We start from the raw sequence: 26,345 nt of genomic DNA on the forward strand, positions 1-26,345 counted from the left end.
TGATTCAAGGGTGAGAGGGCAGAGCGAGGCTGAGGCTTGAAGGGCCAGGTCTTGCGTGGTTGCAGCAGCGAAGGTTCACTTCCTCCTCCGCTCCAGCAGGGGGCGAAGGAGAGGGTTCGTGCTGCCCTTCCCCGCCCTGTCGACGTCAGGCGGGCTGCAGCGAGTGGCGAGCGCAGTGGGCGGGGTCCAGGCCGGGTGGCGTCGTTGCGCTCCCAGGCTGGGCTGAATCGCAGTGGTGAGGACAGCGGCGTCGGCGGGGGCCAGTGGGGTGCTGACTGTGGCTGCTGGCTTTTTCGATCTCCAGTAGCTTTGGTACGGCCACTCATTCCTCCAGCAGCAGTGAGGCACGGAGCTCTGCCTGCCTGTAAGCTGCGGTGGGTGCCCTCGAGAGCGCGGCAGGTTAAGAGTGGGGGCAGGGGCGGGCGCGGGAACAGCCCAAAGCCAGAGAAGAAGCTCAAGTAGGGCTGTCTTCAACTATGTCCGACGAGGCGTCAGCCACCACTTCCTATGAGAAGTTTCTAACCCCCGAGGAACCCTTCCCGCTCCTGGGACCTCCTCGTGGGGTTGGTGCCTGTCCCAGCGAGGAGCCAGGCTGCCTGGACATCAGCGACTTCGGGTGCCAGCTATCTTCCTGCCATCGCACCGATCCGCTCCATCGCTTCCATACCAACAGGTAAGGAGGACTTCAGAGGGAGCGGCGGGGGGGGGGGGGCTCCGAACACCGAGCCGCGCCCCTGCCCAGTTCCAGCTGGGTCGCACTGGACTGAGTTTCTAGTCGCCCCCTCCCCCACCAACCGCTGCTCTTTCCTGGGCTCCGTCCCTCATCCCACTCCCTCTTTTCACCCCTACCCCGTTTTCCTTATGATCCAGCTCTTTACTGGTTTTCTGTCTCCATTTCCTCCCTTCCTTATATTTTCCTCCAACCCTTCCCCCCTGTGTATATACCTGGACCATCTCAAACCTCCAATCTTCATTTTTAAGTGCTCCCTTGTTTATGCTCATCTCTGAAAGTTTAACCCCTTCCATTCGCTCAGTGCATTTCAGAAGGCACAACATCAACCCTGTGGATCATTTGAAAATACTTTTAAAGCTAAAATTCCCTTTCCCAAATTTTACTCTCACAACCCTAGCCTCACCAGTAGCCCAACTACAATTTTTTTCCCCGTTTTTCATCAAAGCACTAGGAAACTAATCCATTCTTCTTTCTTTCCTCCCCCTTTTTGAACTCTTTGCCTTACTTTTGTAATCCTTTCAACAAGGTATAAACATAAATCTAAGACATTCTTTTCTGTAACATACCCTGAGGGTGCGGAAGAGGGGGAGGGGCAGAGCAAGGCTTGATTTGTTTGCACAGATTTATCAAAGGGTGCATCTTCTTCTAACTTGTTTTATTAGAGGACAGAGTTTGGGAAGAATCTTAGTTGCACATATTCTCTCATGAATATATTACATCAAAGGTTGAAGGAATTTGAAGATGTTTTAGATACAGCCTCTACTGTTAATACAGCCTGGTATGTGAGAACCACGTAAAGGACTGGAAGAATGTATTGACAGGTGACTAGAACAACAAACAGTTCAGCTATGGAAAATTCTGGAGATAAGGTCTAGTTATGAATCCAAGTTCCTGAGTTTGATCAGATCCTTCCATATTTTAAATCCTTTTGTCTATTTTCCCTCTTACCTATATCTAGATTTCACAAGGAATGTATGAAACAGGATTCTTAAAGAAAAACTCTAGAATATTAGCATAACACTTCTAAAGGACATACCAGTATATTTTTTATAGATACTCCAGATTTCCTTACAAAGATGAAGAAACTGAGGCTCGGGAAAAAAAATGAAGAGAACCTATATTCCTCCTTTGCACCTAGTGATGGATATTGGATCAGCACTAATGAATCCACTGTTATCAGTGCACAGAGTAGTTTCATAGACTCACACAAACTTGTTTAATCCACATGTAACCAGTACACTCCTAATATTGCTGAAATGAAGTGCTTACGGTTGTTTACATAGAAAAAATAAAAGTGTTTTTGCAAGTATTTGATATTTAAGTTTTGTAGTGGCAGAATAAAGAACCTACCCAGGAAAGTAAAAATGTTTTCAGAATTAGCCTGCTGTGACGATTGAGGACCAGAGGGAGTATTACAGGTTAATGGTAAGCATTGCGTATATGGGTGATGATTGACAGAGAAGCAGTGAGAATGGTGCTTTACCTACAGCTTGTTCTCTTCTTTCTCCTCCACAGTTTTTTCTTGTTTTCTTTCTCTTAAAGACTAGTAAGGTCAAGGCTGCTTGCCAGAATGGGTCATTGAAGGTGGTAAGAGGAAGTTCCTGTTAAGCTGCACATTTTCCAAGTCAAGCATTATTTTTCCTACTTAACTGGATTTTCTCAAGGCTAGGGCTCTCCCACTTGAGCCACAGCACCACTTCTGGCTGTTTGCTACTTATGTGGTACCGAGGAATCGAACCCCGGTCTTCGTGCATGCTAGACAAGCACTCTACCACTAGGCCAAACTCCCGGCCCCAATGAGATGGTTTTTCTATTGTAGCATTTTCTCTTAGCACTGCTATCACAGCTTATTTTGTACATGACTGCATGTGTACTGCAGCCAACACAGTTGGTTTGTTGGCTTGCACTAGCAAAAAGTAAAGCAGTCTAGAAAATTGGTAATTCTGCTTTTGACAGGTCTTATCATTAAATTGTGTGGTGAAAAGGTTAAATTTAATTACTAAGTGAGCTATTCTCTTCATCTTTCAGAAAAGAATCAATTTTTTGACTTTGCACTATTGAGAAAAAATATGTGCCTATGGTACATCTTACAAACACTTGAACACTCATAACAAGTCATTTTTCTAAGATTTTAGAGTCCCATTTCAATCACCATTAACTAGAAAATCCCAAGACTGTTTTGTAGTGCTGGGATCAACTCAGGCATGCCAAGCATTTGCCTTAACCAATAAGCTACATCTGGCCCCAGCCTTTTTTTTTTTCCAGTCCTGGGCTTGAGCTCAGGGTCTAAGCACTGTCCTTGGACTTTCTCAAGGCTAGAGCTCTACCACTTGGGCCTCAGCACCACTTCCGGCTTTTTTGTATGTATGTGGTACCAAGGAATGGAACCCAGGTCTTCGTGCATGCTACGCAAGCACTTTAACCACTAGGCCAAACTCCTGGCCCTGGCCCCAGCCTTTTTTTGTGTGCCTTTTCTCCCAGCCTGTTTCCTATCTAGGTATAGAATTAGGGATGTTGAAAACTATGGATTGTTGGTGGTAGAGCCACATAGAAGGAATTTGGTTTGGCGCCTTTGAGACAAGTGGGGGGGGGGGAAGGTGTGGCTTTGGCAAAACATGCAGGCTAGTGACCGAAATCTACTAGTGTGATAGGAGTGAAACCACAGATTATAATAGTTAAGAGACTAAATTTATGTGGTTAATATAGCAGGGAATGTAGTGATAATATTTTTGGTTTATTTGCTTTTTTTCCCCTAAGAGTAAAGATTTTACCTCCTTGGAAGCAAGCCATAAGAAAGGGAAAAGTTGGGGATATAAAGACAGTAGAATGAGGAAATTAAGTTATTAATTTTTATTAGGATATTATCAACATTTTTCTTTTCAGGTTTTGGAGAAAGTTTTCCTTAGAGAATGTTACACTTAAAACTAGAATTCTAGTGTTAGGTAGTTTTCTTTTAGTGGTATGGGATTTAAGGGCTTGTAAACGTGAATGATTTAATGCTGAACTGGTATTGGTTGAAAGTTTGCAGTCGTCACATCAGTTTAAAAGAACTGCACTTAAAGCTTTTGGTAAAAATCCACTAAGACAATTGGAGGCACAGATTTATCAAAGGGTGCATCTTCTTCCAACTTGTTTTATTAGAGGACAGGGTTTGGGAAGATTCTCAGTTGCACATGTTCTCTCATGAATATATTACATCAAAGGTTGAAGGAATTTGAAGATGTCTTACATACAGCCTCTACTGTTAATACAGCCTGGTATGTGAGAACTTTTCCTTATTCTTTCCCCCCCCCCAGTCCTGGGGCTTGAACTTAGGGCCTGAGTACTGATCATGGGCTTTCTCAAAGCTAGAGCTCTACCACTTGAACCATAGCACCATTTTCAGCTTTTTCTGTGTATGTGGTACCCAGGAATTGAACCCAGTCTTTGTGCATGCTAGGCAAGCACTCTACCACTAGACCAAACCCCTAGCCTTCCTTATTATTTCAGAAGCTTATTTTATTCATAAATATCTTAGTATATTTGTTTACAGGTTTTCTTTTTTGGTGTTGCTGGTGTCTGAACTTAGGGCCTCATGTTTTTCAGGCATTTTACCACTTGAACTGTGCTCTAGGCCCAAAGTAAAGTCTTTAAAAATAACCACACTGCTGGGTACCAGTGGCTCATGTGACTGTAATCCTAACTACTCAGGAGGCAGAAAGAGATCTGAGGATCCTGGCTTGCCAGTCCGGCCAGGAAAGTCTGTGAGACTTTTATGTGCGATAAACTACTCAGAAATGCCCCAAGTGGCCTTGTGGCTCAAGTTTTAGGGCACTAGCCTTGAGCAAAAGAAACTCACAGACAGCACTTAGGCCCACAGTTCAAGCCCCAGGGACCTACAAACAAACAACCATAATAACAAGAGAAAAACAACCTACATACTACCATTATACCTACAAACACATTTATCCTGTCATAAATATGTGCTATTAATATTAGCATCAAGTTTTTAGTTCTATAGTTCCTGTTGTGATTTCTTTTGTATTGTGTTTTTGAAGGTGGAACCTAACTTCTTGTGGAACAAGTGTTGCCAGCTCAGAATGCAGCGAGGAGTTGTTTTCATCTGTTTCTGTTGGAGATCAAGATGATTGCTATTCCCTGTTAGATGATCAAGATTTTACTTCTTTTGATTTATTTCCTGAGGGGAGTGTCTGCAGTGATGTCTCTTCTTCTATTAGTACCTATTGGGATTGGTCAGATAGTGAGTTTGAATGGCAGGTAGGTTTTAAAATTCTTATTGACATCATTACTACATATGTAGAAATATAAGTTTCTCTTTTAATATTTTCATCTCTACCTCAAAAATATTTAAATGTATTTCCATACCTGAAGATCTTTTGATACGTTTTAAACTTTTAAAATTAGATAGACTTTATAATCTTTACCTATTAAGCTTCTCATGCTGCAGGCAACCTTTTTCAGGTTTCCATCTACAAAGTAATCAGTATTTTTCTATGCATGAATCCACACAAAATCATTTTCCCTGCTTTATAACAAGTAGCCTCATATTAGATTTACAGTATTATATCTAATACCATAAGTCATTATGTCCGTAAACACATAATTTCGATTCTCTTATCAGGAATAGAATAGAACTGGTCATTTTGTATTTTCTATGTAAAAATGTTTTTCACCTGACAGTGTTTACTTTTTGTGGTACACGAAGCACATAAAATGGCCTCGTGCAAATTGTCGGAAATTGCTGCCTTATAATGAGTGCATTCCATCAGAAAATGTCGATTATTTTATTGCAGCATCCATTTTCTGATGCTAAAATATATTAACATTTAAAGTAACTTACTTTGCATACACTAAATGTTTTATTCAGCAAATAAACTTGGATGCTTGCTATGTTTGAAAGCCATCTGAATATTTACTTGTATTCCAAAAGATTAGTCAAGCATTTTTTATTAAAATACTTTTTTTCTGTAAACCAGCACTTAGGATGCTAAGGCAAGAGAATTTTGAGCCTAGCTTATGTTGATGAAGAAAGTTCCACTGAAATGTATGTACCATTGTTAAGAGTTCAGTTACCAGTATATTTACATGTACACATAGGGTCCTTCTTTATCCATGTGCAGCCTATACTTTTTTTTTGGTTGGTTGTGTGGCATGAACTCAGGGTCTGTGTACTGTCCTTGAGCTCTTGATCAAGGCTAGAATTCTGCCACTTTGAGCCACAGTGCTACTTTTGTTTTTCTGGTGGTTAATTGGAGATAAAGAGTTCCACAGACTTCCTTGCCTAGGTTGGCTTTGAACTGTGATCCTTAGCCTACTGAGTAGCTAGGATTACAGGCGAGAGCCCCCAGTGCTCATTTGAGCTCCATTGAGCCCTCTCAGGTAACCTGTAGGACCTGTGAGGCTTAGGGGATTTTGTTGCCTTATATGGTTATAGTTTCCCCAGAGAAGTGCTATCTCAAGGTAAAGGGGGAGGGTAGAAGGTAATTATTTACTACCTCTACTTAATGGGCCTTATGTTGCCTAGGGAAAGAGCATGCTAACCTATGAGAGAGGGGGGCTATTGTGCTAACATCTATAATTTTGTTCTACTAATATACCTCATTCCTTTTGTTAGCTATATCATAATTTATAATCAGTTCCCTAATATTTTTTAGGTGTGTCCATTTTTTAAAATTATAAACAACACACTCAAAGTGCTACCCTGAGGTTTTATAGAGAAAAAACAATTTATAGGGATTGATTTTTTTTTGTGGGTCATGGGGCTTGAACTGTGGGCTTGGTGTTGTCCCTGAGCTCTTCAACTCAAGGCTACTGCCCTACCCTTTGAGCCACAGCCCCACTTCCTACTTTTTAGTGATTAATTTGAGATAAGTGTCTCATGGACTTTAGTGCCCGGGCTGGCTTTGAACATGGATCTTCAGATCTCAGCCTGCTGAGTAGCTAGGATTATAGTTGTGAGCCCCTGCACCCAGCTCCCATCATTTTTTTTGTATTAACTTCTGTGCTGTGTATAATAATGAATATAAATTTGATAAAAATGTATAGTTTATAACTTAAAAATATTGAGGTAGACTGGGTGCCAGTGGCTGAGAAGTTAGGATTATAGGCTTGAGCCACCTATATCTTGCCATTTTAGTTATTTGAAAGTATACAATTCGCTGGGAGTTTGGCCTAGTGGTAGAGTGCTTTCCTAGCATGCACGGAGACCTGGGTTAGATTCCTAGGTGCCACATACATAGAAAAAGCTGGAAGTGCTGCTGTGCCTCAACTAGTAGAGCGCTAACCTTGAGAAAGCCCAAGGACTGTGCCCAGGCTCTAAGTTCAAGCCTCAGGACTGGCAAAAAGGAAGTGTACAATTCTGTGGTTACTACTGTATTCAGTGGTACATAATCATTACTACTAATTCCACTATATTTCTTTTGTCCCCCAAAGAAACCTTATACCTGTTAGTATATAAGTCCATAACCCCCTACCTCCCATCATCTGGCAGATACCCATATATTTGTTCTATAGATTTGCCTCTAATGTGTTCTATAATTGGACTTCTATAAGGCCCCCTTTGTTTGGTTTCTTGAGTTTGTGTTATTTTCAAGGTTCATCCATATTACAAGGTATAAAGCTACTTAATTCATTTCTGTAGCTGAATAATCTTTGTTACATAGTTGTACCACATTAAGTTAATTCATTCAGACATTAGCTTTTTTAGGAAATGTCAACATTTTTACAAAATGGATGGATAACATCATTTTATATTAATACTAGCAATGTAGAAAAGTTTCATTTTCCCCATATCTTTGCCTGTACTTGTCTTTGTATTATGGTACTCCCCTTAATCTAAGGCTGTTCTGTTTCCTTCCTTTTAGTCTTGTCCATATCTTTCCTTAAGGCTATGGGTCTAGATGTGAGTGATATCTCACTGTGGCTTTGATTTGCTTTTTTCTAATCAGTAATGGGTGTTGAGCATGTTTTCATGTGCTATTGGCTGTTTGCATGTCTTTTGTGAAGGGTTGTCTGTTTAAATAATACTTTGGTAATTTGTACATTGGGTTAGCTTTTTAGTTGAATGAGTTTTTCCTCTATTCTGGGTACTAAAATGAGGAGATATATGACTTAGAACGTATTGTTTCCTACTCTGGATTATCTTTTCACTTAATACTGGCTGTTTACAAGATGGTATCTTAATTTTTCTTTTTTTTGTGACTTGTGGGGCAATTCAAAGCCAGCCCATGCACTAAAGACTGTGAGACTTATCTCCAGTTAACCACTAGAAAACAAGAAATGGCTCCATGGCTCAAGGGGTAGGGGGTAGCCTTGATCTGAAGAGCTCAGGGATAACATGCCCAAGCCCAGAGTTCTAATCCCACAACCGACAGAAAAAAATAATAAATACACAAAACCAAAGAAGAAAACAGCAGCCAGGAAATACACTTAACACAGTTAAGAAACAGGCCAGAGGGGCCAGGAGTTTGGCCTAGTGGTAGAGTGCTTGCCTAGCAGGCATGAAACCCTGGGTTTGATTCCTTGCTGCCTGCCACATACACAGAACATGCTGAAGTGGGGCTGTGGCGCACGTGGTAGAGCACTGGCCTTGAGAAAGCTGAAGCCCAAGGACAGTACCCAGGCCCTGAGTTCAAGCCCCACTACTGGCAAAAGATTAAAAAAATATAACAGGCCAGGGAGGAAAGAAAGAGCAAAAACAATACCAAGAAGCTTGCCATGATGACCAGAGAACATCAATGAGATAGGACACAGGATGCAAACATAGAGACATATGGCCTGGAGCCCCAGAGCCTAAGCTGGTCCTGTCCTAAATAGGGGCAGGGCAAGGCAGGGCAGGGTCAAGGTCACTGGAAGCCCCACGTCCCAGGCACTGGACTGTTGAGTAACCTGTCAGCCAAGTGCCTGCCCCTGTCTTCAGGGATTCCAGCTACACACTTCAGGGAAGGTGTGGGAGAGGGCCTTCACCCTCCCCCGCAGGAAGACAGGCTGTTGACCTTCATTCTCCTTAGGCAAAGCTTTCCTGAGGCTGACATTTGCATTTCTTTGAAGCAGGGTTATTTGCTCACTTTGAGCTAGCCATCTGCATTCAATGAACAGCCTTTCTCACCTCTAGGCTTTTTAGCCCTGGGTGGAGAATTCTTTCCACCTAGCAGTGGCACCAGGATGGCTGCTAGGACGTACTTAGGCTCAGCCTCCCTAGTGTGTGTCTGTGTCTGTGTCTGTATCTGTATGTATCTGCACTGGGACTTGAACCCAGGGTTTCCATCTCACTTGGCTGTTTCACTGTCAGTTGGAGCTGTGCTACTTAAGTTATACCTCCACTTCTGGCCTTTTGATTGTTAAGGGGAAATAAGAGTCTCAAGTACATTCCTACCTGGGGTAGCTTTGAACTGTGATCTCAGATTTCATTCTCCTGGGTAACTAGGATTACAGGCATGTGCCACCAACACCCTGCTGTGTCTTGTTATTTTGAACTTATTTATTATTCTTAATAGTCCCCCATCTCCCCTTGGGTTCTTTAGAGTGTTCTAAGGTTATGTTAGTATCAGCAGTGGATAGAGTGTTCCCCTTTTTCTCTCTCCCATCTGGAGGCCTTAAATCGGCAGTTTGGGGCCAGGAGTTTGTCCTAGTGATAGAGTGCTTGCCTAGCAAGATTCGATTCCTCTGCACCATACATACATAGAAAAAAGCTGGAAGTGGTGCTGAGGTTCAAGTGGTAGAGCTCTAGCCTTGAGAAAGTCCAAGGACAGTGCTCAGCCCCTGAGCTCAAGCCCAGGACTGGCAAAAACAAAAATAAATAAAAGTTTTTAATAGCTGATTTCTTCACCTCCTGAGTGGTTAGCATAGAAAAAATACCCAGCCGCTCACTGTTAATGTGCATGAGTGATTACAGTGTTGGAATAGATAGCAGGCCTGCCTTATTAATGTGTTTTCCCACTTCTGAAATAGGAGTCTGGGTACTCTGTTACCATGGATATTTACCATTTAAATATGCAGGATGGTTGAAAATGCTGTCTTGTCTTTGTTGAACTCAAAATAATGAGCAGTGAATTATCCAAGAGGATAATTACAAACTACATGTTAGAATTAACATAGAGTAAAATTCACTGTAGTTTAAAAATTCATATTAACTCTGTCTAAAAACTACCATCTGTTTAAATTTTTTAACAGATGTTTCTGTTGTCGCTAAAGTAAATATTAATGGTTTACACATTCTCTGGGAAGAGGAATTCTAACTACTTGATAAGGCAGGATTTTAATCTTAGAATGAAGTTGCATCTTAACGTTTCGTGTAGCATTAAACCAACAGTTTTGCTGACAGTTTTCTCCTACCAGTCCATTCATTATTACAGATATATTTGACTAGTCTTAGAGCCTGAGAAATTATTTCTATTGTTCAGCAGGAAAGCTTATAAGATCTAAATTGAATAATTTACTGTCTTATTCAAAGCCTATAGGCACAATCTGAAATTACACATCAGCTGTTACAGAAATGAGCTAGCTTACTCAAAATTCTGCTGCATCCTGCAGAAAATATGACAGAGATTTGATTTAATTCTCTCTATGTGTCACAATTACTGATTATAATATAAATATACTGCATATTGTCCAGAAAAATATAGGATGGAACTCATTAAACATTTTTATTCTGAAATACATTATCAGTTATGAAGTAGAAAATTGCTGGTCTAAAAAATATACAAGAGCCCAGGCAATTAATTGTCCTGTACAACTGCTACTCTCATCCTGCAATTGACTACTTGACATCAGCACTTGGGTGACCTTATTATTTAATAGTAACCTGACATCTGATGGCACTTCCAATTACAGTGTCTCCACAGGAAAAATATAGATTCTGCTTTGTGTCAATTTATAGTATAGTGAAAAATGTGTAGTCAAAGAACCTTTATGCTTGCTTTCCTCATTATCACTGTAGTGTATCCACATCTTGATTTCCTCCTTCCTTCTCTCCCCCATCCCCCTGCCCCCCCTCCTCCACTTCCTCCCCCTGCCCCCCTCTCCTCTTCTTCCTCCTCCCCTCCCCTCCCCCCCCCTCCTCCTCCTCCTCCTCCACTACCTCCACCTTTCTCTCTTCCCCCTACATCTGGACACATTTTTTTGCCAGTCCTGGCTTAGAGCTCAGGGCCTGAGCACTGTCCTTGGACTTTCTCAAGGCTAGAGCTCTATCACTTGAGCCTCAACACCACTTCCGGCTTTTTCTATGTATGTGGTACTGAGGAATCGAACCTGGGTTTTTGTGCATGCTAGGCAAGCACTCTACCACTAGGCTAAACTCCCCGCCTGGACACATCTTTTTATAGGAAAGAATTTAGAGAGTCAATAGGAATGGAGAAAAAAAGAATTTTGTAACTAATTGCAAGAACTATCAGAAAAGTCAGAGAAGGCAGTATTCTTCAGAGAAATGCTTTTTAATAGAGATGGGGCTTGCTGTGATGTAGAAGGGAACTATGCATGGTGGTTTAGAGCAGAACTTCCTGAACCTCATCTTCTGTGCTTGGTAGCTGTGTGACTTTAGACAATTTGTCTAGCCTTTCTGCTACAATTTGCTTGTCTGCAAAGAGGGATTTATAAGAGTACCTTGGATTATTGGGAGGATAATGTGAAATAATTGAAGTACAATGTCCCTGAATAGTGATGACAAATGGCTTGGCAAAATTAGCTAAAATTTATTTTATTAGTGTATAGATTTTTGAAAGCAGCTAATTTTCTTTCATTTTCTTCCCCCCTTATATACAAGTTGTTGAATTCCATCTAAGATAGGAATACCGAGAATATTTGTGAGCTCTTGCTTTGTATTCTACTTTAGATTCTGTCATTAGTTTGGTGAGCCCTTCTTAGAAATCATTTGCCTTTTCAATTGAAGTTGTTGGAATAGAAGAACTGTACTAGTGCATCAGTTTTCTTCCTGTAACAATGGAAGTCTTTGAGCGTGACACCCTAGATAGGTTGTCTCATGAAGACATTACCCATTTTCTTATGATCTTGACATCTGTCCTTAACTATTCAGCTTTGTACATTGCTTTTCATTACCAAAAGTTCAGACCTGTTCCCATTTTTCTTTCTACTTTCTGCTTATTTTTGTTCAGGCCTAGATCACACCAAGCTCTTCCTATCCATATCCAATTCCAAGCTTCCTCACTTCATTTTGTCCATATAGTGCTTTTTTTGAGGGGGGTCATGGGGCTTGAACTTGACCTGGGCACTGTCCCTGAGCTCTTCAGCTCAAGACTAGTGCATTACCCCTGGGCCTGGGCATTGTCCCTGAGCTCATCTACTCTATGCTACCTCCCTACCCTTGAGCTAAGCCCCTCTTCCCATTTTCTAGAGGTTAATTGGAGATAAGAGTGTCGAGTCCTTTTGTGGCTGGGCTGACTTTGAACCTTGATCCTCAGATCTCAGCCTCCAGAGTAGCTAGGATTACAGGTGTGAGTCACCTAGCTGGCCATATAGTGCTTTTTAACCAATTGTTTCCTTACACAGTTTGGGCAAGTTATTGCTACTTAGAACATGTTAAGAGAGTAAGACCCTACTCTTCTACAAGTCATGAGACAGCTTCTGGTTCTTCTGTTGTGCTATCAGTTTCTAGCTCTGTTTTTCTGTTTTATATTGTTTTTCATCTAGCCCTTTTTGGGGGTCTGATTTTATTCTTTCTTGAATGCCTTTTCCTTCTTCCCACCCTGCTTTTTTTTGTCAGTCATGGGGATTGAACTCTGGGCCTGGGCTCTTGTCTCTGAGTTCTTCAGCTCAAGGCTACAACTCCACCACTTGAGGCACAGGTGCCACTTCTGGTTTTATTGTGGTTAATTGGAGATAAGAATCTCATGGACTTGTGCCTTGGCTGGCTTTGAACCTCAATCCTCAGATCTCAGCCTCCTGGGTAGCTGGGATTTCAGGCGTGAGCCACTGATTGATGCCTGGCCTCCTCTTCTTTTGTGCGTGTGTGTATATGTGAGTGCATGCTGGTATTGAGGTTTGAATTCACAGCTCTGATCCTTTCCCTGAGCTTTTTTTTTTTTTTGTGGGCCATGGGGCTTACACTCGGCCTGGGCGCTGCCCCTGAGCTCTTCAGCTCAAGGTTACTGCCCTCCCCTTGAGCCAAGAGGTTAGTTGGAAATAAGAATCTCGGGTCCTTTTGTGCCTGGGCTGGCTTTGAACCTTGATCCTCAGATCTCAGCCTCCTGAGTAACTAGGATCACAGACATGAGCCACCACGCCCAGCAGTTTTTTTTTTTCTCAAGGCTGATGTTCTACCACTTGAGACATACCTCCATTTCCACCTTTTGCTAGTTAATTGGAGATGAGTGTTTCAAGGACTGTCCTGCCCTGGCTAGCTTTGAACTGCCATTCTCAGATCTCAGCTTCCTGAGTAGATAGGATTACAGATATGAGTCATCCTGCTATCCTTTCACCTCTGCCATTCTGAAATGCTACCTTTTTTTGTCATTCCTGAGGCTTTGAACTCAGAACCTGAGTGCTGTCCTTGTACTTTCTCAAGGCTAGTGGTCTACCATTTGAGCCACAACACCACTTCAGCTTTTTTATGTATGTGGTACTAAGGAATCAAACCCACATCTTTATGCATCCTACGCAAGCACTCTACCACTAGGCCAAACTCCTGGCCCCCTGAAATGCTACCTTTTAATGCTTTATTTAGGCACTTTAGCAAAATATAGCATTCTCTTCAGGGTTTATTCTACCTTTTAAGGGGCTTGAAGGCAAAGAATTTTGAAAAAAAAAAACAACAGCAGGTGCCAAAGTTCAGGTTATAGTTTTAAACCCTATATAACCAAAGAATAATAAATCAAAAGGTGTTGTTTTAGTCTGACACTGGTGGCTCAGACTTGTAATCCTAGCTGTTCAGGAGGCTGAGATCTGAGGTTCAAAGCCAACCTGGGCAGGAAAGTCTGTGAGACTCCTCTCCAATTAACCACTAGGAAAATTGAAGTGGTGCTGTGGGTCAAAATGATAGATAGTAGCCTTGAGCTGAAGAGCTCAGGGATAGTTCAAGCCCCTGACTGGCAAAAAAAGTTGTAGTTCTGTGTCTTGTAAGTATAAATGCATTATGTTTAAAAAATGGTAAAATGCTCTTTTAGGAGAGGTTTTATCTTTCTTGATGGATGTCTTAAATGTATTTATATAAATTAAATTATTCCGGCTTTTGAAACTGAACTATCTAATTAGCATTGTTTTTCAGGTATAGATATATGTACAAATGGATTCAAATAATATTAATTAAATATTTTCAGGTTTTAATTTATCATATATGCTCATTTTCAATATGTAATAAGTATTTTTGCTATTTGCCTTTAAGCTGATATTCTGTGTGTTAGGTTTGTTTTTATTTCTACTTTAATCTATTTTCTAGTTTTATAATAATTGTAGTTTTTAAAGTGTTTTGCTTAAAGTGTAATTGCTTTTGCATTAATACAAACTTGAGGACAAGAACCATGTATTCTCTGTCTTTATGTTGACAGTAAGTCTAGCTCAGCTTTTGGAAAAAAGCCAGTTAGTGACAGCTTACTTAGAGTTCCTGGGGTAAAGATTGGTACTACTTCCTCATTATGCTATGTGAGCTTATTGTAATATTGGCACTTATAATTTGAAAACCTTAGTGGTGACTATTAACTCAGCATTTTTTCAAGTTTTAAATACAGTTTTATAATTTTAAACTTGGAGAACTTGTCAATAACTGAATGCATTCAAAGAATATATTGATGTTTCTGCTTTGTATAAAATGGATGGGGCTCAGAATTAATGTCCTCTGGTTCAGTATTTGTTATTAGATATGTATTTTTTGAGACCAGGTCTTAGCCCAGGCTGACCTAGTACTCACTATGTAGCCAAGGTAGTCTTGAGCTGAGTATCTTCCTGCCCCCACCTCCCAAATAGCTGTGATACAGGTGCTCACCACCAAGCCTTGTTAAAGTATCTTTAAATTAATGTGTAAAATTATTCTTGTTTATATAAAGTTACCAGGCAGTGACATTACCAGTGGGAGTGATGTACTTTCTGACGTCATACCTAGTATTCCAAGTTCACCTTGCCTGCTTCCTAAGAAGAAAAACAAGCACAGGAATTTGGATGAACTTCCATGGAGTGCAATGACAAATGATGAGCAGGTAGCATATTGATACTCGATTTAAAAAATATTTTTAGTTGTATAAAGAGGTTTTAATACAACATGTCAGTTTATGAGTATAATGGAAGGATATTGATAGTCTTGTGTTGATATTTTCATGTGTGTGTGGAATATGTGAAGTTCATTTTTTTACCTACTGTACATCTACTGAGGAAATGGATTCTGTAGTAAATCTACATTTGAGCATTAACTGATTTTAGGTAACCCATATACATAATACCGATGCTTACATTATCAGAGCTTCTAATGTATAAAATACATTGTAACTGAAATATTAAAGGATCAGAGATTTTAGCATTGATTCTTTTTGTAATTTTTCATCACATAGGTGGAATACATTGAGTATTTGAGTCGTAAAGTCAGTACTGAGATGGGCCTCCGAGAGCAACTTGATATTATTAAAATTATTGATCCTTCTGCTCAGATCTCCCCTACAGACAGTGAGTTTATAATTGAACTTAACTGTCTCACAGATGAAAAACTGAAGCAGGTATGTATAGTAAATGCATATTATATACCTATTAAAGATACCACCAGCATATAAAATGTAGACTTGGATAATCATATGTACCTAGAGAGTAAGGTTAAAAATCAAAGCTGCCAAATGTAAATTAGCAAAAATAATGATAGGGCTGGGAATGTAGCTTTGTGGTACACCCTAGCCTATGAATATCCCAGGGCTTGAAGACTGTGAAGAAAAAGGAAATTGGTGGTAACATTTGAGAACATGATGGTTCTGAAACTATTATGTCCACCTCACCCCTCAAAGTACTTTTCTAGTTAATATGAACATACAACTTGCTCCTCAGTTGTATAGACTTTAAAGCTTAATGCATCACTTAAGGGATGGTTAAATATAGATTTATTCTAACTTACAAGAAATGTACTGACAAAACCAAAGCAATAATTAACAGCTGTGCATAAGAATTATACTTTGGGGGCCCGGGAGTTTGGCCTAGCGGTTAAAGTGCTTGCCTAGCATGCACAAAGACCCGGGTTCGATTCCTCGGTATCCCACATACACAACCAAGCCGGAAGTGGCAGAGACGAGACACAACCAAAACCGGAAAAGTGGCAGAGACAAGACTGCGACGGCGACAGAGAGCGAAAGAAGCGAGCTGAGCTGAAGTGAACAGAGCCCAACTGAGTGGTGGCCAGAGCGAGCGGGGCCGGAGCGAGCAGGACCGGAGCGTGCGGGAGCGAGCCGAGCCAGAGCCGGCGAGGCCGGAGCGAGCGGGGCCAGAAAGAGAAAGGGGCCAAAAAAAAAAAAAAAAAAAGAATTATACTTTGGGGCCGGGAGTTTGGCCTAGTGGTAGAGTGCTTGCCTAGCATGCACGAAGACCCGGGTTCGATTTCTCGATACCACATACATAGAAAAAAGCTGGAAGTGGTGCTAAGGCTCAAGTGGTAGAGCTCTAGCCTTGAGAAAGTCCAAGGACAGTGCCCAGGCCCTGAGCCCAAGCCCAGGACTGGCAAAAAATATAATAATTTTACTTTGGTATAAATTTGAGCTGGGAGGTTTGAATAGTGACAGAATAATTGAACTCTGACTAGAGTGAAACCTAATGAATTTTCCCTCAGCTATTTCGAAATGAGTACTCCTTAGTATCTTTGGAATATACTTTTGTAATTGTGTTTTTCCTTGATATGTGGCTAAAGTAATACTTAGTTTTCTTATATTTATTTATTTAATTTATTTTGTCAGTTGTAGGGCTTGAATTCTGCTCCTGGGCGCTGTCCCTGAGCTCTTCAGCTCAAGGCTACTGTTCTACAGGTTTAGCCACATCACCACTTCGGTTTTCTGGTGGTTAATTGGAGATAAGAGTCCCATGAACTTGTGTGCCCGGGCTGGCTTTGAACTGGGATCCTCAGATCTCACCCTCCTGAGTATCTAGGATTCACCTGTGCCTGGCATACTTAAGTTTTTATGTTCTACTTAAAAATTTATTTTTGATTGTACTAGGTTTGAACTCATGGTCTCAAGCTTGCTAGGGTAGGCTTTCTACTACTGAGCCACGCCTCTGGCTGTTTTCCACTGTAGGCTTGTTTTACACTTTTATCATTTATGAAGATTTATAGTATTTCTCTCAACAGACACCGACTATTTTCCACATTCTGGCCATTTTAATTAGTATGATAAATTGATGCCTAGCATTTAAGACTAATACTATTAGGCTCTTGCTGAAATTTAGGAAAATAACAACATGACCGTAGATACAATCACTAAGTTATGTTACCATTAGTAAAGACTAAATGCTTCTTCTGATCTATTTTATTGTGTAGTTAGTTTCTGTAAGTCATAAATTCTGAAAACCTTCCACCCATGGATTATATTATTTATATTATTTTAATTTCCACATCCTAATGATTTCTAGGTTTGTGAACATTATCAATTTTGAGAACTTTCTGAATTCAGCAATTTTTTCCTTTATGACAGTTTTTAATTGTCATTGTAAAGGTGATATACAGAGGAGTACAGTTACATAAGTCTGGTAATGAGTACATTTGTTTTTGGACAGTGTCACCCCTTCCCTTGCTTTCTTCTAGTTTTTCCTTCCCATCTCCATGTACAAGTTGTGTAGTGCATTTTCAACATCATGTCTAGTGAGTACTACTGCTGTATTTGTTCACCCCAGTCCCTCCATATCTATATTCCCCTTTTCCATTCAAAGACAACTAAAAAACAAAATAAAAACAAAACAAACACAGGAACAAAGAAAAAAAACTTATTTCCATTTCCTGGAGTGAATTTCAATGAATATTATCCCCTCATTTGTGGCAATTAGAATGTGCCTGTAAATCTACAAGTAAACACCCTAAATGGTCTAAAAAAATACACTGGGACGTGATAAATGAGACAGGTTTGTAGGTATTCACACAGAATGAGACCGAAGGAAGATATTCTTAGGCAAGTATCACCAAGACACAATAGGTATATGCATCTTCCTTTGTTGTTGTTGCTGCTGGTATTGAGGCTTGAACTTAGGGTTTGGATGTTCTTCCTGAGCTAAATCTCTGAGGCTAGTGCTCTGCCACTTGAGCCACAGTTTCACTTTGGCTTTTTGGTGATTTAAGAGAAAAGTTTCAGCCAGGTGCAGTGATTCACACCTGCAATCCTAGCTACTCAGGAGGCTGAGATCTGAGGATCATGGTTCAAAGCCAGCCTGGGCACAAAATTCCGTGAGAGTCTTACCTCCAGTTAATCTCCAGAAAACTGCAAGTGGTGCTGTGGCTCAAGGGGTAGGATGTTATCCTTGAGCTGAAGAGCTCAGGGACAGCGCTCTGGCCCAGAGTTAAAAAAAAAAGTTTCATGGACTTTTCTACCCAAGCTGGATTCAAACCTTGATCTTCAGAGCTCAGCTTTCTGAGTAGCTGGAATGATAGGCCATTGGTACCTGACCTAAATTCAGATTTCTTGTGTCCTTGTATTCTAATTTACTAATGCATTTGCAGAATTTAGACAGTCTTTTGGATTAAGGACAATATCCATCAAGGCACAGGGTTAAACAGTTTTGTTTGTATCTGAAGGTCAGAAACTATATCAAGGAGCATAGTCCTCGTCAGCGGTCTGCAAGAGAGGCCTGGAAAAGAAGCAACTTTAGTTGTGCAAGCACCAGTGGAGTGAGCGGTGCCAGTGCCAGCGCCAGCAGCAGCAGTGCCAGCATGGTCAGTTCTGCAAGCAGCAGTGGGTCCAGTGTTGGAAACTCTGCTTCAAACTCCAGTGCCAACATGAGTCGAGCACACAGTGACAGCAACTTGTCTGCAAGTGCAGCAGAGCGGATTCGGGATTCAAAAGTAAAACGTCTAATCTATACAAAACTTTATCTTTCAATACTAATATTAGTATTCTTTTATTTAAATTTAAGAGTGAAATATTTCCTGCTATCTAGATGCCTGTGAGTTGGTTTTAATTGAGCAAGCAGGATGCTCTGCTGTTTAACCAAAGCACTCTAAATTGAGTGCTTTCATGTACTTTTTTTTTAACCCACATCCATCAGTTTCAATTTTTACTGATTTTATGTCTGTTTTAAGGAAGATATTGATGGAAATAAGTAGTCTTCAAAATTGCTTTATTGATTGCAACTCAAAATTGAGCGAATCTCACTATGTTGCTGATATTGCTGTCTATTTGCTCCTAAGAATGTTGTGTATGTCTTTTGTGTACTTATTAAATGCCTTCTTGATATCTTAACTGTTTTCTTCTTGTAAACATGATAGTACTTTCTGTGATTTGTTTGCTTTTTACAATTGAAAGAAATCTTTAAGATATCCTTGGGTACTTAAAAAAAAGATACAAGTATGTAGAATAGTTCGTGGTTTAGCAGAGGAGTAAGGTCCTTTGCAATGACATAGAGTCTGGAACCAATTTAAAGATGAAAAGGGAGCCAGGGAAACTAATGGTCATTTGAAGATACACAATAATATCTTCCCTGGCAGCAGGAACATAGCAGGTTAGTTACCAAGTGATTTCCTTGGATATGTTATCACTCCATTTTTCCATCTATTCAGTGACAAAGATTGGAGTACCCATTAGGTTTCTAATGGCCTTTTTAAGATGGTATTGTCCTTTATAGCACCTTTTAACTGAGAAGTGTTAGCTGAAAACATTAGAGATTGGGTCAGTATTCCCTTCATTTTATATTCTGTATTGCCCCTAGTCTGAATTTTTTTTGTTATACAGGGACACCAGTATGTACTGTATGTAACTTAATTTAAAAATAAATCTTCAGAGTGTCTGGTTACCTGTGTTAGGCCAAGTGATCAAGAATCAACATTGCTTAGACAAATACCATAAAAGTACACTTTCTTTTGTCAGTTGTGGGGCTTGAACTCTGGGGCCTGGGCTCTGTCCCAGAACTCTTCAGCTCAAGGCTATCACTCTATCCCTTAAGTCACAGCGCCTCGTCTGGTTTTCTAGTGGTTAACTGGAGATAAGAGTCTCACGGATTCTTGAGCCCGTGCTATCTTTGAACTGTGATCCTCAGATCTTAGCCTCCTGAGCAACTAGGATTACAGGCATGAGCCACTGCACCCTGCTCACTTCAGTTATTTTAAGAATCATACTGCACATAAATTTTCGTAACTCTTAAAATTCAGAAAATAGAAAATTTGATTTACAAAACATGATAGGGTCAGGGACTGAACTTTACTGATCTAAAACTTTTCACTTTGCAGAAGCGATCCAAGCAGCGGAAGTTACAGCAGAAGGCCTTCCGCAAGAGGCAACTAAAGGAGCAGAGGCAGGCCCGGAAGGAGAGGCTCAGTGGGCTTTTCCTTAATGAAGAAGTGCTGTCCCTGAAAGTGACAGAGGAAGATCATGAGGCAGATGTTGACGTTTTAATGTAATAAGAGTGATTTTATGAGCAGTCTTTCCAAGCATCATTCTCTATTAGTTTACATGCATCTTGACCAAAATTTTGGTTAGGGTTGTGCTGGTATACCATTAAAATTTTTAAACCAGTGGTTCTCAGTGGGTGGTCCCAGGACTTGCTGCTTCTGCATTATTCAACAACTTGTTACAAATGCATACTATTAGGCCTGCTTCATACAAATTAAACCACAAGAGTGTGGTGACCTAATTGTATTTTGTTTGAACCAATGTCAGGTTATACCGGTACACATTTTGGTTTAAGAACCATTGGTTTAAATAAATGTTTTGACCATTTATATTTTATGGTGGTGATGTGGGGGTTTTCAAAGACTAGTATTTCTATGGTTTTAGAGATTTCAAAGTACTGACAAGTAGTTTATTATGTCAGTGTATGTACATGTGTAAGGATCATAAGTCAGTTCCCTTCTTAATGTCAATATTTCTTAGTTTACTTTTTCTAAAAGGCCATAGCATAATTTTCAATTCCAGGTAGAAATATCTTTTGAAGTGAGTGTGCATACAAAGATTTGATTGCTGTTTACAATAGTGCCTTCATTAGGTTTTGTTCTGTTTCCATTCATTAGAAATTCAAGGATATAAGAATTGGCCCAAATGTTTTCTCAGTTTGATTTGTTTCTGTTTTTCTCTTTACGTAAAAATCAGGATTTTTTTTCTGTAAGTGATAACTACTGAAGAAATGTTACTAGTAGCTGAATTTTAGACTAAAGGCTAGATTAGATTGCTTAATATTCAAATGGTCACTGCAATATGTTTAACAACTAATTCTAATTTTCCATTGATTTCTGAAATTTTAGGCTTTAAAATTACCTTAAAAGCAGAAATTGATTGATCTCTCTTCTCTGCTAAATTATTTTGGTACTTTTTTTTAAATCCAGCACAGCTCTTATTTTGAAATGTTTGGTTTAGCAGTTTCAGGCATATGATAGTGAGCAGGTTCATGTTCTAACTTAACTTTTGAAACCCTTTAGAGTTCTCTTAACCTTTGTGACATGTTATATAGGGGACGCCCTATCTTGTTATTAGTAGAGCTCTAATTTTAAATGTATCATGGAATTTCTTTAAATATTTTCAGAATTTGTTACTTCTACGTCTTTTAACACCCATGTGGGTAAAAAGATGGAAAATGACACTACTGACAATCAAGCTGCTTTCTGATTTGTCATTTTATCGTGGGTAACATTTAGAAGGTTATTTTGATTCTGTAGGAAGAGTTGTAGTCAACATTAAAAAAAAAACCTCTACAAAGTCTCTTGGTTAATAGGGTTTCTACTTTTTTTTTAAACATTAGCTTGTTAAAAAGATTAGCAATTAAAATGTTTTCTTAGTACTGGTCCTGGGGTTTAACTTAGCACCTAGGAGATGTCCCTGAGCTTTTTATTTCCCTTTAAGGCTATCGTTGTACCACTCAAAGTATAGCTTCACTTCCGGCCTTTTGTTGGTTAAAGTCTTGTGGACCTTTTTCATACTCAGGCTGGCTTTGAACTTCAGTCCTCAGATCTCAGCTTCTTAAGTAGCTAAGATTACAGGTTTGAGCCACCAGTGCCCAGCTAGTAATTTAAATTTTTGTTTCTTTTGTTGGTCCTGGGGCTTGACTTGGGGCCTGAGTGCTGTCCTTAAGCTTTTGAGCTCAAGGCTAGCATTCCAATGCTTTGAATTCCAGCTCCCCTTCTGGTTTTCTATATGTTAATTGGAGATAATAGTCTCAAGGACTTTTCTGGCCACAATCCCTAAGTAGCAAGGATTACAGGTGTAAGTCACCAGCGCCCAGCTAATATAAATTAAATTCTTAATTTTCAGTTGATAAAGGCTTAACCTTTGTTTGGTTAAAACTGAAATTTCTATGCAATTTGAATTGTTTTTGTCCTTTGTGGGGTTTGAACTCTGGTTCTGGATGCTGTCCCTAAGCTCTTTAGCTCAAGGCTAGTGCTCTACCACTTTGGGCCACAGTGCCACTTCCCGTTCTCTGGTGTTTAATTGGAGGCAAGAGTCTCACGGGAGTTTAGTGCCCCTGCTGGGTTTGAACTTAGGTCCTCAGATCTCAGCTTCCTGAATAGCTAGAAAATACAGGCATGAGCCACCAGCGCCCAGCTTGTATTTTGAATTTGTTTTTTTGCCAGTCAATGGGGCTTGAACTTAGGGCCTGGGCACTGTATTCGAACTTTCTCTTTTTCTTGTTTCTTTTTTCCAGTCCTGGGGCCTGAATTCAGGGCCATAGCACTTTCCTTAGGTTTTCTCAAGGCTAGAGCTCTGCCACTTGAGCCACAGCACCACTTCCAGCTTTTTTCTATGTATGTGGTACTGAGGAATCAAACCTTGGTCTTTGTGCATGCTAGGCAAGCACTCTGGCACTAGGCCAAATTCCTGGCCCTGTCCTTGAACTTTTTCAAGGCTAGCACTCTACCACTTGAGCCACAGCATCACTTCCAGCTTTTTCTGTGTATGTGGTATCAAGGAATAGAACCTAGGACTTTATGCATGCTAGACATGCAGACTAGCACTAGACCACACTCCTGGCCCCATATTCTGAATTTTATTTCATTTTGGTTCCTTGAAATTTAAAAGCATTAAAACTGAGTATAAAAATACATTGCAGCTTTGCTAACATCTATGGTATGGTTGTAATGTTTTGAAGATACATTCAGAGTTTCAATGAAAACATATATATATATGATTATTTAATATGACTTTCTTCATGGCCCTTGTTTGATTTTCCTTACCAACCTGGAGGGCTCCAAAAATTCTTGATGATAGACCCTAGAATACAAGAAGGAAGATGCAAAGTGTTAGCCTTATTTCCCTTCCAAGTATAGGAAGAGTGAAAGGAGAGGTGAGCAAAAGACATCTGAATTCTCTACTTGCTCTCGTAGTCACTACTTGCTCTATTTACCTACTCTTTATGCAAAATGCGCCATGTTCAGAGAAATAGACTAGTATTTAGATGTCACATACTTGGAAACAATTTGATGGTGATCTGTCAAAGTAAATCCTAAACAGGGTATAATAGGATTTAATACTGATTACTCTGTTTTCCCAACAATCATAGAGTCTTATTACCTTAGATTTAACTGAAGTCACTATTAAACACATTTACCAAAGGGCCACTAAGCAGATTTTTAAAGTTTGTGAAGGTTTCAGTATTTAGAAAAGTGTATCTTGAAGTTTTGTGTAAATTCTAGAAATTAGAAGCTGTACATAAGTTAGATTTGAAAGAGATTGAAAACAGTTTTTCTGGGGCTTGAACTGAGGGTCTGTGCACTGTCTCTGAGCTTTTTGCCAAGGCTAGTGCTCTACCACTTGAACCACAGCTCCATTTCCAGCTTATTTTGGTGCTTAATTGGAGATAAGAGTCACACAGGACTTTCCTACCTTGAAGTTGGCTTCAACTGCCTTCCTCAGAGCTCAGCTTCCTTCCTGGGTTGGGATAACAGGCATGGGCCACTGGCGCCCAGCTGAAATCTTCCAATACAAAATTTAAAAACTTGACATTGCTTGGGATCCAAAAGGGCCCCTACAAAGTGTTTATCCCTTCAAAACAGAAACCAGGACAAAATTCAAAATAGATTTTTTGTCTTTGATATGTTCTGTGTTTTTTTTTAATGCCTCCTGTAGATCAGGTTTGAATTTTATCTGTCTTGGAATAAGTAGTTATTCTGATAATTCTCTGAGTTAAATTTAAAACAAATCTAAGTTGATATTTCTTCTTTCTTTTTCTTCTTTCTTTTCTTTTTTTTTGCCAATCCTGGGTCTTGAGCTCAGGGCTTGAGCACTATCTTCGGGCTTTCTCAAGGCTAGTGCTCTACCACTTGAGCCACAGCACCACTTCTGGCTATTTCTATGCATGTAATCGAACCTGGGCCTTCATGCATGCTAGGCAAACACTCTACCGCTAGGCCAAACTCCTGGCCTTATTTCTTCTTAAGTATAAACACTAATACACTGATTAATAAAAGACAAGGCTTACTGTTCCAGTTCTGAGAACGGACACTAGAACAAATATGTCTCTTCTTTAAAGTTATACCTTTTAGATGAGGGTGTAGTATTGTCCCAACAAATACAATCGTAGACAGTGTTTTAGACAGAGATATTATATTTCAGTATTTACCACAGCTTTTCAAATAGCAACTTTAACTTAAAATGGTATGTAATTTTAATTTTTCAAATGATTAAAGGAAGCAATATACTATAATATATACTGCAGTGCAAAGGGCTAGTTCATTCTGTCTGAACAAGAATTTAGCACTTGATAGTTTAGTCCAGTTCCTCTGTCTCTAGGGTAAATTAGTTGTTGCTGAATTAATCCAAGAATCTGACCTATAAAAAATGATCTTTTTTTTAACTGAGTACATGTCTCATTTTATTTAGATTTTAAAAGTGCTAAGTCCCCTCATAAACTATAAGAAACTTGGATAAAGCTGGTTACCAGTGGCCCGAGCCTGTAAACTTTGCTACTCAGGAGACTGAGATCTGAGGATCTCCATTTGAAGCCAGCTTGGGCAGGAAAATCCATGAGAATCTTTATCTCAATTAATCACCAGGAAGTAGAGCTGTGGCTCAAGTGGTAGATCACTAGCTTTGAGCAAAAAAGCTCAGGGAGAGTGCCCAGGCCCTGAGTTCAAGTTCCAGGACCAGCACATACAGAAAAGAAACTCTTATATAAAGGTCCACATTCTGATGAGCTTTAAAAATTGTGAAGTTTATCTAATACCTTCATATTGAGCCAAAAATGTTCATACATAAACATTATAGAAGTCATGTTTTGTTTTGGGTTTTCTAGCAAAGTTTTTGTTCATGTCTTACTCTGTAACCTCATGTGCCTTACAGCGATGAACTCTGTACTTTTTGTCAATATCAGGCTTTTTTCAAATTCCAAAATAATTGGAGTATTATAATTTGGTTTATATTAGGCCCATGGTGTTTTGATATCAACAAACAAAATCATTCCATTGAACCAATTAGTAGTACGAAAGTATAATAGAAAATGTAAACTTTCTGATCTTAAATTTCATTTGCATAATTTTGTTTTCAGCCAGGTAGATCATTGAAAGTTATCTAAAGTATGGCTTAACAAGTTCTTTTTCCACTGAAGAAAGTCTAAGGCCAGGATAGCTTGCTTTGAACTTACAGGGTCTGTCTTACCCTTCCAAGTGCTGGGATTACAGGTGTGTACACCACATCTGGGAAGGACATTTTATTAAACTAGAAAGCTTTTACTTATCTGGAAAAACAATTTTTAAGGTGTAAGCAAAGATACTTCAAGAACTGAGATTACATAGCAAGTAAACTGATTTGTTAATTGTAGGGATTAAAAAATTCATTTGTGTACTAGCTTGTTTGTTCAATCGGCTTTCATTTAACAGATTAGCACCTCTGAAGATACTTGTTTGCAATTCATGGGGAGTACTTAGTTTATAGTTTAAGACAGCTGATAGTTAAGTTCCTGTTTGCATTACACATAATAGTGTTGAGGTTGAGGGTACTGAGAGTCAACATGTCTAAATTAGAGGCAAACGTAATCTTTAAAAGGACTGTCAGTTAAAAAAACTGTTGGAATACAAATGTACTTTCATAACTTCAGATTGGGTTTTATCCATGTAAGTTTATATGGTAAAATTAATCTACCTTAAAATGGATTTAGTAAGAATCATCTGAGATTTTGAGTAGTAGGCGCTTTTTGTCAGCATAGTATCTGGAGTATATTCCTTAAAATATCAAAGCACTGTTTCTTTGGATAATTATTTTCTTACTCCAAAAGTCTTCAGAGAAGCTCAAGATTTGTCCAACTGGCTATTAAGAGTAAGGAGTTGCATGACATAGCTGAAGGTGTGAATTAACTCACTACAATTTTATTTTCACGTTTTAAATATGAGTATTTGTTGTCAACTCTCCATTTATTTATTTATTTATTTATTTTGTGGGTCATGGAGCTTGAACTCGGCCTGAGCGCTGTCCCTGAGCACTTCAGCTCAAGGCTACCATTCTACCTTTGAGCCAAACCCCACTTCCCATTTTCTAGAGGTTAATTGGAGATAAGAGTCTCAGATCCTTTTGTGCCCAGGCTG

The 26,345-nt window shown here is 39.6% G+C and overlaps 1 protein-coding gene across 1 annotated transcript; it reads left to right on the top strand.

Annotated features, from left to right (window-relative positions):
- Positions 1–394: 394 nt before the first annotated feature.
- On the top strand, positions 395–21,871 carry Fam199x (family with sequence similarity 199, X-linked). Its single transcript, XM_090325712.1, has 6 exons — positions 395–673; positions 4,771–4,990; positions 14,725–14,874; positions 15,223–15,384; positions 18,423–18,689; positions 20,070–21,871. The coding sequence occupies exons 1-6, from the start codon at positions 477–479 to the stop codon at positions 20,238–20,240; spliced, it is 1,167 nt and encodes a 388-aa protein (XP_090181838.1). The 5' UTR covers positions 395–476; the 3' UTR covers positions 20,241–21,871.
- The last annotated feature ends 4,474 nt before the right edge of the window (positions 21,872–26,345 follow it).

This window comes from Megascapheus bottae, chromosome X, assembly GCF_031878675.1.
Source record: "Megascapheus bottae isolate mThoBot1 chromosome X, mThoBot2.hap1, whole genome shotgun sequence".
NCBI lineage: Eukaryota > Metazoa > Chordata > Mammalia > Rodentia > Geomyidae > Megascapheus > Megascapheus bottae.

Excerpts from the sequence above, each read along its gene's own strand:
- Fam199x (XM_090325712.1), top strand. The coding sequence starts at position 477 with ATGTCCGACGAGGCGTCAGCCACCACTTCCTATGAGAAGTTTCTAACC. Across the intron at positions 4,991-14,724 it reads ATAGTGAGTTTGAATGGCAG|TTACCAGGCAGTGACATTAC; the intron begins GTAGGTTTTAAA and ends GTTTATATAAAG. Across the intron at positions 14,875-15,222 it reads CAATGACAAATGATGAGCAG|GTGGAATACATTGAGTATTT; the intron begins GTAGCATATTGA and ends TTCATCACATAG.